We start from the raw sequence: 18,791 nt of genomic DNA on the forward strand, positions 1-18,791 counted from the left end.
TCAGAGACGTGTAAATTTCTTGCTTTGTATAATGGTTTATTTAGACACAGTGTTATTTTATTTTTCTATCATGTAAATAATCTGAGTTTTTAAAAGTAAACTTTTATTTTGAAAAAGGGGGATGTTGTGATATAAGGTACATGAACCTTTAAGGTAATGTATCTTAAACTTCTAACAATCACTACAATCTCGACAGGATGTGATATAGTAGTCCCATGACTTGTATTCAGTCTACAAGCAGCAGCAGTCGAGATCAACTCTACTATACCTAGCCAGTTAACTCTTTGTATATAGTCTTATCTTCAAATGAAGAACGCCCATTATTGTTTCACCCAATCCTTGTTACACCATTATTACGTTTATGTTGAAGAGAGGAACATAACACTGCACTTGATCCATCTAGATTTGGGAGGTAGCTGTTGAAGAAGCCTTACAAGTTGCTGCTGTGCATCTTGTAAACGTAAAACATTACAACCACATTGTACCAACAGTTGTGGATGGGGTGCCAATCAAGTGGACTGTTTTGCCCTGGATGATGTCAAGCTTCTTAAGTGTTGTTGGAGCTGCACTTATTCAGGCAAATGGAAAGCATTCCATCACACTCCTGGTTTGTGCTTGTAGATGAAGGAAAGGCATTAGAGAGTCAGGAGGTAAGTCACCTCCTGCAGAATACTCAGCTTCTGACCTGATCTTGTAACCACAATATTAAGGCGGTTGGTCAATGGTAACCGCAGGATTTTGATAAAGTCATGAGAAGGTGGTTAGGTCCTCTCTCATGTTGGAGAAGGTAATTTCCTGGCACTCAGGTGATGCAAATGTTACTTATCACTTATCAGTTCAAGCCTGATGCTGGTCAGGGCTTGCCACACATGGGCAGGTGTAATGACTTCTGGAGTGAGTGGTCCACGTGAACCTAAACTGAGCATTGATAAACAGAGTATTGAGGAATATCGCATGATAGCACTGTCAATGATCTGCTTTGCTACTGATTAAGAGTGGGCTGATGGTGCAATAATTGCCAGGTTGGGTTTATCCTGTTTTTTTGTGGACAGGACATACCTCAGCAATGTTTCACTTTGTCAGTGGGATACCACTGTTGTAGCTGTATTTGAACAGCTTAGCCAGGAGGCATGACTAGTCCTGGAGCACAGGACTTGAGCATTACAGTTGGGGTGTTGTCTATCATTTTGCTGTATTCAATGCATTCAATTCTTTATTGATATCATGAGGAGTGAATCAAATTGGCTAAAAACTGGCATCTCTGAAAGTGAGGGCCTCAGGAGGAGGCCCAAGTGGGCCATCGACTTGGAATCTCTGGCTAAGGATGGTTGCAAATCCGTCAGTCTTGTCTCTTACGCTAATATGCTGGATTTCGCCATAATTCAAGATGGAGATTTATATGTGGCCTCCTCTTCCTCCAGTTAATTATTTTATTGCCCACCATCATTCACAATTGTCCTAGGCCCAACATATTTAACTGCTTCATCAATGACTTTTCTTCCTTCATAAGATGAGAAATGGGGATGTTCACTGATGATTGCACATTGTTCAGCACCAATCATGACTCCTCAGATGCTGAAGCAGTCCATGTCCAAATGCAGCAAGACCTGGACAATATCCAGGCTTGGGGTGACAAGTAGCAAGTAACATTTACACCACACAAGTGCCAGGCAAAGACCACCTCCAACAAAAGAGAATCTAACCATCATACGTTGACATTCAATGGCATTACCATCGCTGAATTCCCCACTATCAACATCCTGGGGGTTACTATTGACAAGAAATTGAACTGGACTAGCCATATAAATACTGTGGCTGCAAGAGCAGGTCAGAGGCTAGGAATCCTGCAACTAGTAACTCACCTTCTGACACCCCCCGCCCCCCAAAACCAGTCCACCATCTACAAGGGACACGTCAGGAATATGATAGAATACTCTCAACTTGCCTGGATGAGTGCAGCTCCAACAATACTCAAGAAGCTTGACACCATCCAGGGCAAAGCAGCCACTTGGTTGGCACCCCACCCACAACATTTACTCTCTCCACTACTGACATAAAGTGGCAGCAGTGTGTACCATCTACAAGATGCATGCAGGAACTCACCAAGACTCCTCAGATAGCACCTTCTAAGCCCATGACCGCTACCATCTAGATGGACAAGGCCAGCATATTCAAGGGAACACCAGCACCTGCAAATTCCCCACCAAGCCACACACCATCCTGACCTGGAACCAAATCCTTCATTGTCACTGCGTCAAAATCTGGAAACTCCCTCCTAACAGCACTGTGGGTGTACCTACATTACATGGACTGCAGCAGTTCAAGAAGGCAGCTCACCACTACCTTCTCAAGGGCAATTAGGGGTGGGCAATATATGCTGGCCTAGCCAGCAATGCCCATATCCCATGAGCAAATATAAAAAATCAATTGGCTGTGGCAGAACTGCAGAGTATGAGTCCTGGTACTGCTTAGCTCTAAGTATAGAATGCTGCTTCCACTATTTAGAATGAATGTAGTCCTATGTTGTAGCTTCAACAGGTTCACGTCTCACTTTTAGGTATGCCTGGTGCTGTACTTGGTATGCTCTCCTCCATGCCTTATTGAACCACAGTTGGTTGCCTGGCTTGATGATAATGGTAAAATGAGGGATATGCCAGGCCATAAGGTTACAGATTGTAGAATAAAATTCTGCTGCTGATGATGGTCCTTAGTGCCTCATCCATATCCAGTTTTGTGCTGCTAGGTCTGTCCTTAACCTATTCCATCTGGCAGGGTGATAGCGCCATAAACACAATGGGGTGTGTCCTCAGCAAGAAGACAGAACTGTGCAGTGGTTGCTCCTACCATTATTCTAATGATCAAACATATCTGCGACAGATAGGTTGATGATGAGATCAAGCAGGTTTTTTCTCATTGATTCTCGCACCACCTGCTGTAAGCCCAGTCTGGCAGCTACGTCCTCCAGGATTTGGCTAGCTTGGTCGGTTGCGGTGCTATTGAGAAACTCTTGATGATACACATTGAAATCACTCACCCAGTGAACATTCTGAGCCCTTGCTACCCTCATTTCTTCTTCCAAGTGGTGTTCAATGTGGAGAAATACTGATTAATTAACTAGGTGTAATTAATTAGGTGTTAATCAGCAAGTTTCCTTGCCCATGTTTGACCTGATGCCACATCTTAACAGGTGGGAAAGACATTTAACAGGTGAAAGGGGGTTAGGAGAAGTGTTTATTGGATAGGACAGTCATTTATCAGGTAGGAAAAGCATTTAATGAGTAGGTAAAGCATTTAATTGGTGGAAAAATGTTTAACAGTGAGAGGTGTAAGACAGATGTTTATCGGGCAAGAGGGGTGTTTGGTGGGTTTCTGAGAGATATCATCCATTTTATACTATCGCCAAAGTCAATAAGAACCAACAGAAAATATGATTAATTAAATGTAGGATTCTCTTCATTCTTCAAATGGTGTGCCTTCTCCCCACACTGCAAAAGTTCATTCAGTCCTATATTAATGCTAAAGCTTCTATGTGCTGGACAAAATGTGTTCACTTCGTGTGTCCAGCAATCAGTCATGGAGCCCACAGCAGCTTATGTGTTGTTATGCGCCTGCTGGGAATATCGGCTCAGCATCCAGGGTCAGAGCTGGACGGGGGCGTGGTGGGGAGGGCTTTCCCATTTTAATAAAATTAGCAGGCACTCCCACCAGACTGCGAAATAGAGAGGTGGGGGTTAGTCAAAGCAGAATAGCAGAGCCACTCATCCGGTACAGCTGTACTCGTATCAGCAGCAGCAGTTAGGGGAGGGCCTTTCTGCCCCCAGTCAGATCGGACAGCAGACTGAAGTCTGTAGGGATCAAGTCCAAAATCCCAAAGTGGACCCCACATCAGCAGGCCAGTATAGCCAGTATGTCATAGCATAACCGTCACCTAGGGAATCCAGACTGTGGTCAAGGAAACACCAGCAGGAACTTCCCACCATCTCCTCATGGAAACTGGCAGCAGAATCCAGGAACCATTATATCCCAGTCCCAGCCTTAAACTGGCATAAGTCTACCACACTCCTGGTAGACTCACTGTCAGAGTGTTGAAATGGAAAGGCAAAAGCTTCCCGTGTGAAGACGTTGTTAGTTTAAAATAAAAGATGGATTAAAAGTTGAAATCTCACCTTGAAGTCTAGCTGACAAGTGTAAGTCAGTCACCTGCTTTATAAAATCTGAACGACAGATGCTGGAGCTTGCAATGACACCAAAGCATTCAGTAATATAGGCACAAACTATCGGAGCACCTCAATTTGATTAATGCCTATTCATCATCCCTATGAAATAGTCTACGCATTTCTCCCATGAGGTACAGAGTCTTTGAAAAGTACACTTGAAAGACAAAAGCAATTTCCTTCTACCTTTGAAATGATTGTTGCTTCAGCTTCCTGTTTCTCTACAATTGTGAATGGTCCTTCCATCTTGAGGATCAAGGTCAATGGCAATGGAGAGATGTTCTTCAACATAAGAGGCTTATACTGTGGAACCAGCACCTCATGCTTGGCCTGCAGGGATCAAAAGACAGAGTCAGTGTTTTGGAATACAAACTGCCATGACACACATGCAATTAAAAGGCTCACTGACCTGCACTGGCTCCCATTAAAGCAATGCCTCGATTTTAAGCTTCTCATTCTTGTTTTTGAACCCCTCTGTAGCCTTGCCCCTCCCTAATCCCTACAATCTTCCAAGATATCTGTGCTACTTCAACTCTGGCCTCTTGAGCATCACTGATTTTAATCGTTGCACCACTGGCAGCTGCGCTGTCAGCTGCTGTGGTCCCAAGCTCTTGAATTCCACCTAAACTTTTCCACCTCTCCATATCCCATTCCTCCACTAAGATTCTCTTTAAAACCTAACTCTTTGATCAAGCTTACGGTCATTTGTCTAATGTCTCCCTATGTAGCTCAGTATCATAACTTGTTTGATAACATTCCTGTGAAACATCTTGGTACATTTTACTATATCAAGGATGCTATATAAATGCCAGTTGCTGTTGTTGTTGAGATGCTTTCAAAAATATTTGCTTTTATTATATATTTTGCAAGCTCTATCATTTGGGCTTTCTTCTGTCAAAGCAGTTTATCTGCAATCTCTTTTCCCTATTCAACCCTGGAACATGTGCCAACTTGGGCCTGGAGGATTTGCAGCCATTTTACAGCTAGGAACACACCATAAAATGTAGTTTAACCTTGATCTGAATTGCTTCAATTTTGCCTTTGTCCTTATAGTGAGTATCCAATGACCTGGATTCAACCAACCATCTCCCTCCAGCATAATAATTTGAAAAAGAGCGTGACAATTTATGCTTAAAAGCCAGCGGTATTCGTTTTGTTGATAATGGCAAGAATGAAAGGTCAATGGTCACAAACAATGTTCAAATTCAATTATTTCAATTCATTGGAAAGATACTGCAGAGAAGACAGAAATGAAGAACTGTAATTCCTGAGAATTCTGGTCCATGCTAACCGCTATCAGGCATCTGCACCCCCTACATTCTCCCAAACCCTTGTACACCCAAATTGTGTGACAGCAGCCCAGCATTGGGAGTATACCAGCATGAAGCCAGACGGCATCACTTCTGCCTTATAGTCAATTTAACAGAGTTTCCCTTTTAATGAAAAGGCTCACAAGAGGCTTTTACAGAAAAGGTACAGAATGCAAAAGAGGAACATCATCTCCTGACAGCTCGATGAATCTTTGAAAATCTATAGTGCAAGCAAAAGACTGTTGACACAGTACGTTTCTACCAGAGGAACCAAACTGTCGATGAAAACAATTCACACAAAATGGCTAGTGTGTCTGTGCTATTTATCACTGTTCAATAAGGCTGTAATTGGAATAGATTCAGATACTGGATTTCTGTCATAAAGATAAAAGAATTACGAAATGTGAACTTTAGAAAAATGCAGTTAAAATACTTCAAACTTTAATGGGCAAAGGACAAGTTTAATTCCAAGGTCATGATTGCTCCAGAAGCAGCTTGCTAAAGAACATAATTTGGACTATATCCAAAATTGGTGGGGGCATTACAAGATCTCAGTGACCTAAAACAAGCAATGAAATAAAACAGGAGGACAGCCAGGGGCACAAAAATGGAATCAACCAAAATATACACGCTTACCCAAACTGAGCAAAGAAAAAATATGGCAGGAAAAGGGCTGACAAATAACATTGGACATGGGAGGGTGGCAGGAGTAATGGCTGGTTGGAAGGGCAAGCTTCGGTCCACTTAGCTAGCAAAGCAATGTACACAGGCTGATTGCAAGGATTTTAAATGACAGCTTTGTCGATGTGGCAACCTTGACTGAACAGCTTCTCACAGAACATGATCGTGTTTTGAAAAATTAACTCTTTTACAGCTATGCAGAAGATTTATTTTTGCTCTTATTTTCAAATTTGCAACAAAATTTTAACTCAATGTCCCTGAACCCCATTCTACCCCAGCCAGCAGGTCACACTCTGGAGATCCACCACACTGTTCAATAGAGGGTCAGAACATGGATCTTATACATAATTGCCCATATGCTAAGTTCCTCATCTCTCCGAATACTTGTGCCAGAGGGAAGCCCAGCAGAACAACAGCCTTTACAGATGAATGGAGCTCTGATTACCCAGTTTATAGAAAATCTACGACACAGAAAGAGGTCATTCGACCCAATGTGTCCCTGCCTGTTAACAAAGAGCTACCCAGACATAGATATCATAGAAAAGTTCTACAGTGGGACACTATTATTTTAACTGGTTTTTTTGTAATCAAAGAGAAACTATTTTCCACCCCAGTTAATTTTTGTTGCGTACTGCTATCTTTTATTTGTTTGGCTTTTGGACAAATAATTTTAATAATAATATTTTCTTTTTAATGAATAGACAGATTAACAGACATAATAACAGTGAATTTATTTAATGAAGTTGTGTATTGCTGATGGTCTAGATGTTAGATGCATTTTACTGCAGTGTTAGATATTATTTATTTCTCCATGCTGATTGACACTGAACTTGATACTGAGAGCCCCAACTCTTGTTATTCATCTCTTCATTGGGAAGAATTTTCTGGTTGGTGAGCGGGGGCAGGGCCCGCTCGCCAATGTGTAAAATGACGCGTGGTGATCGGGCGGGCGTCCCGATGTCACTGCGCGTCATTTAGATTTTCAGTTCAGCGGGTGCGCAGCCGAGTTGGCTGCCCACCCGCCGAACTGTCAAAGGCCTATTAAAGCCTGTTAAAAACTAATTTAAACAGTTAAACGAGCTGCCCGTCCAACTTTAAGATTGGCGGGCAGGCGAAGAGCCCAGGCGGCCTTCGCATTTTTCATGAAACCTCATCCAAGGACTGAATGAGGTTTCATGAAGTGTTTTAAAATTAAACAAAAATTATTTAAAAAATTAATTGACATGTCCCAGCTCATGTGACACTGCCACATGAGGGGACATGTTTTAAAAGTTTTATTTTCCTTTATTTAAATTTTAAAACCTTAAACTGATCTCCCTGAGGCACCTCTGTGCCTCAGGGAGATTTCTGCACTCTTTTGCACGCATGCGTGGAAGAGCGCAGGCCCCGACTCAGGGAATCCCCCCGCCCACACAGGGAGCATTCAGTGCTCCCGGGCGAGCGTCACGCTGGGTGGGCCTTAATTAGCCTGCCCATGTAAAATGGCGGTGCGGACCTGATCGGGGGCGCTGATCGGGTTCGTGCCCGCTCCCCCCCCCCCCCCCCCGAGAACCCCCCCAACCGGGGGAAAATTCAGCCCGTTGTGTATCATATTTCCTACCTCCTGCAGTCAATAACAGATTGGTGAAGAGCCAAGCTATTTAGGCATGAAATCAGGAAGCACTTTTTCACACAAAGGGTAGTGGAAACATGTAACTCTTTAACTGGGAGGTTGTGGCTAATGGGGCAACTGAAATTTTCAACTCTGAAATAGACAACTTTTTACTGGGTAAGTGTAACAAGTGATATGGATGAAAGACAGGCAAGTGGAATTGGCACAGATCAGTCTTCATCTAACTGAATAGCAGAATGGGCTCAAGGAGCTGAATTTTTAAAAATGTATTCTTTCAGAGGGTATGGGGGTCGTTGGCTAAGCTAGCATTTATTGCCCATCCCTAATTGCCCTTGAGAAGGTAGTGGTGAGCCAACTTCTTGAACCACTGCAGTCCATGTGCTGTAAACATACTCAGCGCTATTAGGGAGGGAGTTCCAGGATTTTGACCCAGCGACAATGAAGGAACGGCTGATATATTTCCAGGTCAGGATGGTGTGTTCCTTGGAGGGGAACCTGCAGGTTTTAGTGTTCCCATGCATCTGCTGTCCTTGTCATTCGAAGTGGTGGAGTCGTGGGTTTGGAATGTGCTGGCGAGTTGCCGCAGTGCATCTTGCAGATGGTGCATGCTGCTGCCACTGTGCATCGGCGGTGGAGGGAGTGAATGTTTAAGATGATGAATGTGGTGTCAATCAAGTAGGCTGCTTTGTCCTGGATTGTTCAAACTTCTTAAGTGTTGTTGCAGCTGCACTGATCCAAGCAAGTGTAGAGTATTCCATCACACTTCAGACTTGTGCCTTGTAGATGGTGGATAGGCTTTGGGGAGTCAGGAGATGAGGTATTTGCTGCAAATTTCCTGGCCTCTGACCTGCTCTTGTTGCCACAGTGTTTATTTGGCTGATCCAGTTCAGTTTCTGGTCAATGGTGACCCCCAGGATGTTAACAGAGGGAGAGTCAGTGATGGTAATGACATTGAATGTCAAGAGTGATGGTTTGATTCTCTCTTGTTGGAGATGGTCATTGCCTGACACTTGTGTGGTGCGAATGCTACTGCCACCTATCAGCCCAAGTCTGAATGCTGTCCAGGTCTGGCTGCATAACGACATGAACTGCTTCAGTATCTGGGGAGTCCCAAATGGTGTTGAACATTGTGCAATCATCAGCAAACATCCCCACTTCTGACTTGATGATGGAGGGAAGGTCTTTGATGAAGCAGCTGAGGTGGTTGGGCCTAGGACACTACCCTGAGGTACTCCTGCAGTGTTGGCCTGGGACTAAGATGATTGACATCCAACAACCACAACCATCTTCCACTGTGCTAGGTGTAACTCCAACCGGTGGAGAGTTTTCCCCCTGATTTACATTGACTCCAGTTTTGCTAGGGCTCCTTGATGCCTCACTCAGTCAAATGCTGCCTTCATTTCAAAGGCACTCACTCTCACCTCACCTCTTGAATGCAACTCTTTTGTCCATGTTTGGACAAGGTTGTAATGAGGTCAGGCGCTGAATGGCCCTGTAGAAGCCCAAACTGAGCGTCAGTGAGCAGGTTATTGCTGAGTATGTTCCACTTGATAGCACTGTAGACAACAAGTCTACTGGAATTATAAAAAAAATATTGGAGGTGAGACTGTCCCCTCACATAAAAGAACGAAGTTCATGTGTTCTCTTCCTTGACCTGAAATGAACTCATAGGAAAGCATTGCTGATACACATGCAGAACCAAATATCCAGCACAGTGGTGGGAAACCTGGGGCCTGCGAGACATGTTGTCGACCGTTACCCACGCGCAAGGGGGCGCTGCTACGGTTTAATCAGGACACCCCTCGAATTGTGTACACACAAACGCAGTTAGCAAAATTACCCTATCCCAGGAGGCTGTCATGGTTACGACACCAGTGGACGTGGGAGGTTGCACTTTTTGATGTTACTTTTGGCAGTAACCCAAAGTTAGAGATGAAAACTGGATTTTGAATGTGGCTTTTCTCGCCTACATCACTGATCATCTGAACACGTTGAACAAGTCGTTGCTAGAAAAACTCTGATCAAGGAAATGAATATGATCCATCAGTTCACATACAAGTACTGTCTACTCTGGCAAAGCGTTTTGAGAACCGCTTTTCTTCTCTGAGTGATCTGAAACTCTACTTCTCATTGCTCTCAAATTCATTTGAATTTGATCGAAGCAAATGTGCCAAAGTGTGTCAAAGGCTTGAGGTTGATAAAAGGAAGTTTGAGGAGGAATTAATTCATGTTTGTGCCCTGGATGAATGTTGGTAAGGCAAGTGTAAGTATTTCTTTTGTTTTTACCATTTGAATTTGATGACAATTCTATTAATATATGAATGATTTAAGCATTTTCTGTAACTCGTCATGAAATATTTGGTATGTATTAAATGTATTTAATTTTATTCATGGAGTCATGGTTAGTGCACATGCCTGATTTCAATTTTGTGGCCCACTGAGATGAAGGAGGGTCACTCATGCGGCCCACTCACTAGTCAAGGTTGGCCATCACTGGTCTAGCATATTGCTTTCATGCTCTCTTAGAACAACTTAATAAATCTTAAACCACAGGATATATCTGTCAATAGAAGCTCATTGCAAAATCATAACGTTATAGCAAAATCAGAAAACAACACAACACTGTTGCAGAGAAACTTAAACTTTTTTCTTTCATATCTCACAGTTGGTGGTAAGTAAAGCACAAGGAGTAAATACCTTTGTTTTCAATTACCTTCTCTACTCGGAAGTTCAGCTGCTTTGGTATAAGTTCTAGGATGGGGGCAATGAACTCACAGTGCACATTCACTTTCATTATTCTCTCCTTGCCATACTGCGTACCGATAATAGCTTCACATATTAGCTGTCCATGCACAACCTGCAGAGTAAAAAATGGTGACAATGAGAGGCTGTTAGTGTAATCATAAAAAATGGGAGGAGATTCTGGCATAAAGAACTTGGAGTTGACCTTATGGAATTCATTGGATTCAAAGACATGGAAATTTGAGTGTTTTTAGACTCCAAGGGCAAGAACACAGGCCTATTCCACTAGCACAAGAGTTGCCAGGGATTATATAGATTGGCCCAGATCTTCTGGGCCAGATATACGGGACTTACCTTGATACTTACCCTGGAATTTTTAGGCCATTTAATACCTGGTCTAACTTAGAGATTCGTCAACGTAACTGAACCTAGCACCACAACTGATTCCCCAATTGCTCCTCCTGACCCAAGCTGACCCGATACTGCCACTGACGTTGCCTATAAAGGTTTCTGTGACCCGATGCTTTTGCGATTTTTCAGCCAGGACTTCCAATGCGGCTGAAGCATTGAAGGGTCAACGCAGACATCCACGGGGAGACTATACAGCACAAGAAAAGACGGGTAAGGAGAGGACATGCTTCATTTTCATGACAGTAGTTGCTGTTTTCAGGTAAGTTTTTAAAGGTCCAAGTCTTTCAGTGGGTTAATGAGTGAATGTGTGTGTGAGTGGATGAGTGGATGAGCGGGCAAAGCGGGTGAGGCAGGTGAGTGAGTGAGGTGGGTGGTCAGGTGGAAGAGTAGTCGGGTCAGGTTTGGGTCAGGAGGAGCAATTGGGGAATCAGTTGTGGTGCTCAGTTCAGTTACGCTGGCTAATTTAAAAGATTGATCAGGTATTAACCAGCCTAAAAATTCCAGGGTAAGTAGCCAGTTAAGTCCCACGTATCTGGCCCAAGTCTCTGACACTGAGTTCTGTGCCGAAGACATTCACAGAGGGTCCAGTGAAATCCAGCCCATCGGAAGTTTAAAATTCCTGGGCAATTTCAGCACATGTGTATGCTCAGGACCTCCACAGGGTCCTGACAGCATCTTGCAACTTACCTCAAATCTCCGACCATCTGCATACCGGAAGATTTGAGCTATTTTACCTTGGTGAGAACCCACCAGATTCTGTGTGTGAAAAAGACTTTATTACAAAACTTTAGATGTGTGCAGCCACAAGCTTACTGTTTGCTTTCAGTTTGTCTTTCTCTGTAACCACATCCACAGGCTTGGCTAATATCATACAGCACAGAGAAAAGTCAATAGACACACTTAATCAAACACCAATCTATTGAACTGAATAAACAATATACATATTCAATGGTGGACAAATGAGGAACACAGATGCATTCCAGCACCCAACAAAACTGACAGGAGCCAGCACTTACAGTAAGATCACCAAGGAAAAGGGAATCAAAAAGATTGAAAGAAACAGAGCACCTCTAAAAGTCCGTGAACATACACAGCGGGTTCGGGCTCTGTGGGGTCTGATAAATATGTTCCCAATCTCAGATATTGTTGTGTTGAACATCTTGTGAGTGTTGTACTTGCTTTTCCCTCTTTGATTCTCCTGTATCTACACTTTGAATGCTGTATAAAAGCACAAGGGACTTACTTCCAGGTCTCTGTTTGCATGAGTGCTTGGGAGAACAGTGAGTGGCTTGTGTACCCAGGCTTCCAGTTCTCCCTCCCTTTCTCTGGTGGGATGTCTGATTTCCACTCAATTTCCAAATGACCTGCATAATGTTAGGAATTCGCTCCACCATTCTATTACTCAGTGTGATGGAACACCAACAAGCTGCATGCAATAATTTGGAATTAAGGGAAGAGTAGAAAATTGGATTACAAATTAATTAGAATGGGGTAGAGAGGGTAGGAATTAAGGGCAACTTCTTAGAGAAATTGTAATTTATGTCAGTAAATGTGAGGTGGTACATTAGATAAATACGTAAAAGTAATAATTATGAGCAGAATTTTACGCTTCGCAAGCAGGCAAAGCAACTTGATCGGGCATAAAATCGCGCGAGAAGACGTTGGGCAAGCGGGACGATTGTCCGGATGACATCATCGCACACTCATGCGATGTTTCGCTTGGTGGGCACGTGCAAAAGTCGAAGCGTGCTCGCCAACAATTAAGAGAGCAATTAAGCCCATTAACGGCACAATTGACTCTGATTTTTCGTTGCCCATCCAATCTTATAGTCGGTGGACAGACGAATCGACCAGGCGGCCTTTGCATTTTTCATCAAACCTCATTCAAGGGCAGGATGAAATAAAATAAAAATAAATTCTTTTGAACAGCATTTTTAGCAACTACATTTTCAGGTGATTGATTATGATGCACGGACACCTTTTTTTTTGCTTTTAAAAGCTTTATTTTAGCATTTTCATGTCTCCAGCACCCTGAGGCAGCTGTCTACCTTCAGGGAGCTTTCCCACAGCATTCACCTGCGCCCACGGAAGCATCATTGCCCACCCTCTTGCTGCCCCTACCCCAGCAGCACTGAGTATCAATTGGCCAGCCAGCATGAAAGCGCAGTCGGGGGCCGATCACGGGCGGCGGCCCATTTCCCCACCGGTCGCAGGGCCGCCAATCGCAAGCACCCGCCAAGGGTAAAATTCAGGCCTATATTTTGAACAGATGAGGTAAGTCAATCTGAAACAGCAAAGCGATTTGAAGGGTTTAGGTTCATAAGCTGCTAAAAGAAGCACCTCCAATGGTTAAGATGGTAAAAAAAAGCTAATAGAATACAGGTTTTCTGGTAAGGCGTATATAAAACGAAAAGTTGAGATGTAATGATGAATTTAATAGAACTTTAAGAAAACCACATTGGGAGTACCATGTGCAAATGTGATCGTAATTCTCTGGAGAAGCTAGTTGCTGCAAGATAGTGGATACAATAAGGATTCACTAGTGTGCAGACTTGAATGAATGAGTGCAAATAAAAATAAGACTTGGAAAGTTAGGGTTGGTTTCATTCGAACAGAGGAGATGAGAAGATTACTTCCTAAAGAAATGATGAAGGGATGCAGATAGAAACAGAATGTTTCCAGTGAATGAGGAGTCTAGACTAAGGTGACAAAAAAAATCAGATTAAATACAAGACATATAGAACAGAGAGCAGAAAAAAAAAACTTCATTACATAGAGGCTGTGGAATGCACTACCAGAATTAGTAATTAAAATGGAAAGGCTGTTAATATTTAATCAGAGATTAAATAGGTTTTTGAACAGAAAGAGAATAAAGGGATATGGAAATAAAGTGGGATTAAGACGGCTACTTGGGTCAACCAGGATAAATATCAGCCTAGGCCGGTTGAGCCACATGGCCTTTTTCAATGTCACAATTTTGATGTAGTTCCATGTAGATAAAGCAAAAACATTATTTTTTTCAGCTCAAGATAAATCATCTGCAAACAACCCAATGAGCAAAGTGCGGTGTCAATATTGAAATACACAATTCCTACGGTACTAAAGCACATGGGGCGCAGGTGATCCAGGGCGCCTTGGATTTTATAATTGCAGCTGATTACACTTTTAAAAGCTGCCATCTGTGAGTGTTTCCCAAGGGAGATATAATTCAGCTCTGTCGAAATAGCACCAATAAGTATCTGGTGACTGTCACTGTCCATCTACTGGTGTTGGAGGAGGACCAGCAGAATCTTTCAGTTTCCTACCTCGCCATCTGAAGATTCGGCAAGGAACACAACCCCGCTAATCATGGTGGACTCGCAACCACTTAATACTCCAAGGAATGTTAATTCACTGGAGACAGGATTTCCAACTCTCATTCAGGAGGAAGTCCCGCCTCAGAGAAATGCTGGCCGATCAGATTGGCTAGCAGCTCTATAGTTGCAGAAATGTCACTGGAAGCAGTAGCCACTGCTGGGGCTACAGCAGTTTCGCCAGTCTAAGTGCTGGAATGCTGGAGCCCTAGTGAGGGAGGCGGGAAGCCGCCATTAAGTGGCCAACAATTACACACTTAATGGGCCTCAACTGGGTCATCGGCCGCCCTAGGCCTTGACCGCAACCCGTAAAATTGCAGACAGATCGGGGTGGAGGGGGATGGCCACCCAGGGAATTTTACAGCACCCACTCCACCCCCCACAAACCATTCAGCAGGGGACAGTAAAATTCTGCCCCAAGAGTAAACGTTTTAATAAAAGCAACATACTGCAGAGGCAGAAAATCTGAAATAAAAAAGAAAGTGCTGGAAATACTCGGCAGGTTCTTCTTGTGAAGAAGAGTCATATTTGACTGAAAACATTAATTTTGTTTCTCTCTCCACAGATGCTGCCAGGCCTGCTGAGTATTTCCAGCATTTCCTGTTTTCATTTCAGTAGGTATTCAAGGAACAGATAAAGACTGTTCAGAACAAATATGTTTCCCCAAAGAAAAAGGGTGGGACTCACAAATCTAGATCCCACTGGATGTCAAACAGCAAACAGAGCAGGATAAGGGGAGAAAAGAAAGCTTATGTCAGATGCCAACGGCTCAATGCTGCAAAGAGCCGAGAGGAGTATTAAAAGTTCAGGGGTGAAATTAAAAAGGAAATTAGGAAAGCAGAGAGGGCATGAAAAAATATTGGCAAATAAAATCAAGTTAGATATAAAGAATAGACAGTAAGAGTTTCTACAGGTATTTAAAAAGGAGTAACTTGAGTGAGCTACGGTCCTCTAGCGAGTGAGTCTGGGGAATTAATAATGGGAAACAAGGAAATAGTGGATGCATTAAACAGATATTTTGTCTGTCTTCACTGTAGAAGACACAAAGAACATCCCAGAAATAATTGTAAATCAAGAGGTGAAAAGGAGGGAGGAACTTAAAACAGTTACAATCACCAGGGCCAGGATTTTACATTCAGTGTGCGGGGGCGGGCCCAACACGCTGGAACGTAAAATGATGCACGATGACATCGGGCGTGTGTCCCGACATCATCACGCTGTCTCGCGATGTTTCGTTTGGCGGGCACGCGCCGAAGTCAGCTGCGCGCCCACGATAATTAAAAGGCCTATTGAGGCCATTAGCAACCTAATTAACTTGAAATTTACACTGCCCATCCAACCTAACGGTTGGCGGGCAGGTGAAAAGGCCAAGTGGCCTTTATATTTTTTAGGAAACCTCATCCATGAGCAGGATGAGGTTTCCTAAAGCTTTTACAAATTGAATAAAAACATTTTTTGAAAAATAAAAACACGTCCCATCTCATGTGACACAGTCACATGAGGGGACATGTTTCATTAAATTTTTAATGATTTTTAATAATTTCTTGAAAAAACACTTCAATCTCCCCGAGGCAGCTCCGTGGACCCAGCTCTCCCTCCTCCCCCACCCACACAGGTAGCGCTCAGCGCTACCGCTCGCAATCCACTCTGGGCAGGACTTAATTGGCCTGCCCGCTTGAAATCGCAGTGCCGAGTTAATCGCGGGTGGCAGTCGGCTCCACGACCGCCCCTGCCCGCTCCCACCCAGCCCATCTGATGCAGGAAAAATTCAGGCCCAGGGATAGGGTACTGAAAAAATTATTAGAACAAAAAGCTGACAAATCCCCAGGGCCTGGTGGACTTCATCCTCGGGTCTTAAAAGAAGTAGCTGCAGAGATAGTAGATACATTGGTTGTAATTTGCCAAAACTCCCTATATTTTGGAAAAGTCCCATCAGATTGGAAAATAGCAAATGTAACTCCTCTACTGAAGAGAGAGACAGAAAGCAGAAAACTACAGATCAATTAGCCTAACATCTGTCATAGGGAAAATGCTAGAATCTATTTTTAAGAAGATTAAAACAGGACACTTAAAAAAATTAATACAAACAGGCACAGTCAATGTGGTTTTATGTAAGGGAAATTATATTTGACTAATTTATTAGAGCTGTTTGAGGAAATAACAAGAACATGGATAAAGGGGAACCTGTACATGTGTTGTATGTGGATTTCCAAAAGACATTTAACAAGGTGCCACATCAAAGGTTACTATACAAAACTAGAGCTCACGGTGTAACGGGTAACATGTTAGCATGGATAGAGAATTGGTTGGCTAACAAGAAACAGAGAATAGAGATAGATGAGTCATTTTCAAGTTGGCAAGAGGTGTTGGGACCTCAGCTATTTACAAACTATATCAATAACCTGGGTGAAAGGACTGAATGTACGGTTGCTAAATTTGCTGATGACACAAAGATAGATAGGAAAGTAAGCACTGAATTTTTGCTCCTAGGTCAGGAGTTGGGACAATTCTAGGCTCTGCAAATCCAATCAGAGAGAAAGTGCTCCAGGCGGTTAGACTTTCAGTCCAGGGAGGGGTGGGTGAAAACGGGAGTCATGGCGGGTGACCCAGGGATGAGTGCGAAGGCTGCTGGGTGCTGAGGCAGGCTGGTCAGAAGGCCTGCCTTGGTGCACCGGCACTGTGAAAACACTTTTTAAAAAAAAAACATAAAACAGCCCTCCAGTCCTCACCACCCCTCAACTTCCACACACACTTCCCATGCCCCATCCATGCCTACCAATGCCACCTCATGCCCCCACTCACCCCCATGACCCTTCATACCTTCCATACTAACCTATACCCCTCTACCCACCCCCATGGCCCCTCATACTGCCCATGTTCACAAATGCCCCTCTACCCACCCTTCATGGCCCCATACATCCTCCATGCCAACCTATACCCCTTCACCCGCCCCCAAGGCCCCTTATACACTGCATGCCAACCTACGCCTCTCTACCCATCCCCTATGGCCCTTAATGGCCGCTATATCAACTTAGTGCCAACCCATTCCAACCCATGCTCCCTAACAACCACCCTTTGCCTTTACACCTATAATGCCAACTCATCCATAATCCATCATGGGCAGGCCTCAAGACCCATGCTGAGATTAAATAAAGTTCTTAAATGTCTATTGAAGGATTCACTATTAAAAAAAAACACTCTCACTGGTAAAAACCAATTTAATACATTTAACAAAGGATACCTTACCTTTCCCAAAGGGCACCTTACCTCTCCCAAAAATTACCTTACCTCTCCTAAAGGTGTCCCAGGGCCATATCCAAAAGAGTACCCTACCTCTTCAAAGGGTACCCCACCTATTCAAACAACTCCACAAAGTGTAGACCTGCTCCTCCCAGGTATAATCTGCACACACAGTGTTTCCCACTCCCAGCTGATGAAAACCTGAGACGACTAGAGGCAGCTGCTGTTTTATACGAATACGCAATTTGGAACCTGCTCCATTCCCCAACCCAACCCCCGCGAAAATGGTAGGTGCTGTGTTTGGGAGTGGGACTTCCAGATCCAGGCCTTTGCAGCCATTTTCATAACAATGGACAGCCTGTCCCACGTTATCACATTTCAGGCCCAAGTTTTGACAAGGACTTAAGTGTTGTATTTCTATGTTTGCTATTACAAACTCACCAATCTTACGCAGGACTGGTAAAATAAACGCAGGTTCAGTTTATTTGAAGGTGTAGTACAGGATTGCTCAAGCAGACAGATTTACTATAAAGATTCAACAGCTATTGTTAACAGGCCATTCCTTCACACCACATGCTGCTAGCTAAACTGAAAGTTCCTCTGGACAATGTCTGCTGGTCACATGGTTTACATCCTGGCAACTTATTCATTAGCATATTCTCTCTTCAAGCAATATCATAACAACCCCCTTTTTTTCCAAGATAACATTACATAATTAAGAATGGAAAGACATATGTATTAGGGTAATTGTGAAAACTACTTACACAGAAATTGTACAACATTATAGGAAGCACATAATTGTTCTGGAGAGATTACAGAGGAGGTTTACAAGAATGTTGCCAATGCCTTGAAAATTGCAGCTCTGAGGAAATATTGGAAGGTTGGGGTTCTTTTCCTTGGAACTGAGCAGGCTGAGGGGTGACCTGATTGAGATGCACAAGATTATGAGGGGCCGAGATAGAGTAGAAAGGGATGCCCTGATTCCCCTAGCAGAGAGGTCAATTATGAGGGAGCACAGAATTAAGGTTATTGGTAGAATGATTAAAGAGGACATGAGGGAAAACTTCTTCACCCAGAGGGTGGTGGGTGTTTGGAATTCACTGCCTGGTTTGGTGGTGGACGCAGAAACCTTTAACTCATTTGAAAGGTACCTGGATCTGCATTTAAAGTGCTGTAACCTGCAAGGGTGTTGGAGGTTGGGATTAGAATGAGCAGCTAGTATTTTTTT

At 43.4% G+C, this 18,791-nt stretch overlaps 1 protein-coding gene across 1 annotated transcript in view; it reads right to left on the minus strand.

The window, feature by feature from the left end:
• Window positions 1–9,658: 9,658 nt before the first annotated feature.
• The window catches only part of LOC144682291 (hydrocephalus-inducing protein-like), a 524,265-nt gene continuing 515,132 nt past the window's right edge, over window positions 9,659–18,791 (minus strand). The window contains exons 23-25 of the mRNA XM_078544767.1: window positions 11,658–11,726; window positions 10,531–10,674; window positions 9,659–9,799 (exon numbers count right to left, since the gene is read on the minus strand). Of these exons, the coding sequence (XP_078400893.1) occupies window positions 9,659–9,799; window positions 10,531–10,674; window positions 11,658–11,726 (354 nt within the window). The remainder of the gene's footprint in view (window positions 9,800–10,530; window positions 10,675–11,657; window positions 11,727–18,791) is intronic.

This window comes from Cetorhinus maximus, chromosome 6 (assembly GCF_964194155.1).
Source record: "Cetorhinus maximus chromosome 6, sCetMax3.hap1.1, whole genome shotgun sequence".
Classification (NCBI taxonomy): Eukaryota; Metazoa; Chordata; class Chondrichthyes; order Lamniformes; family Cetorhinidae; genus Cetorhinus; species Cetorhinus maximus.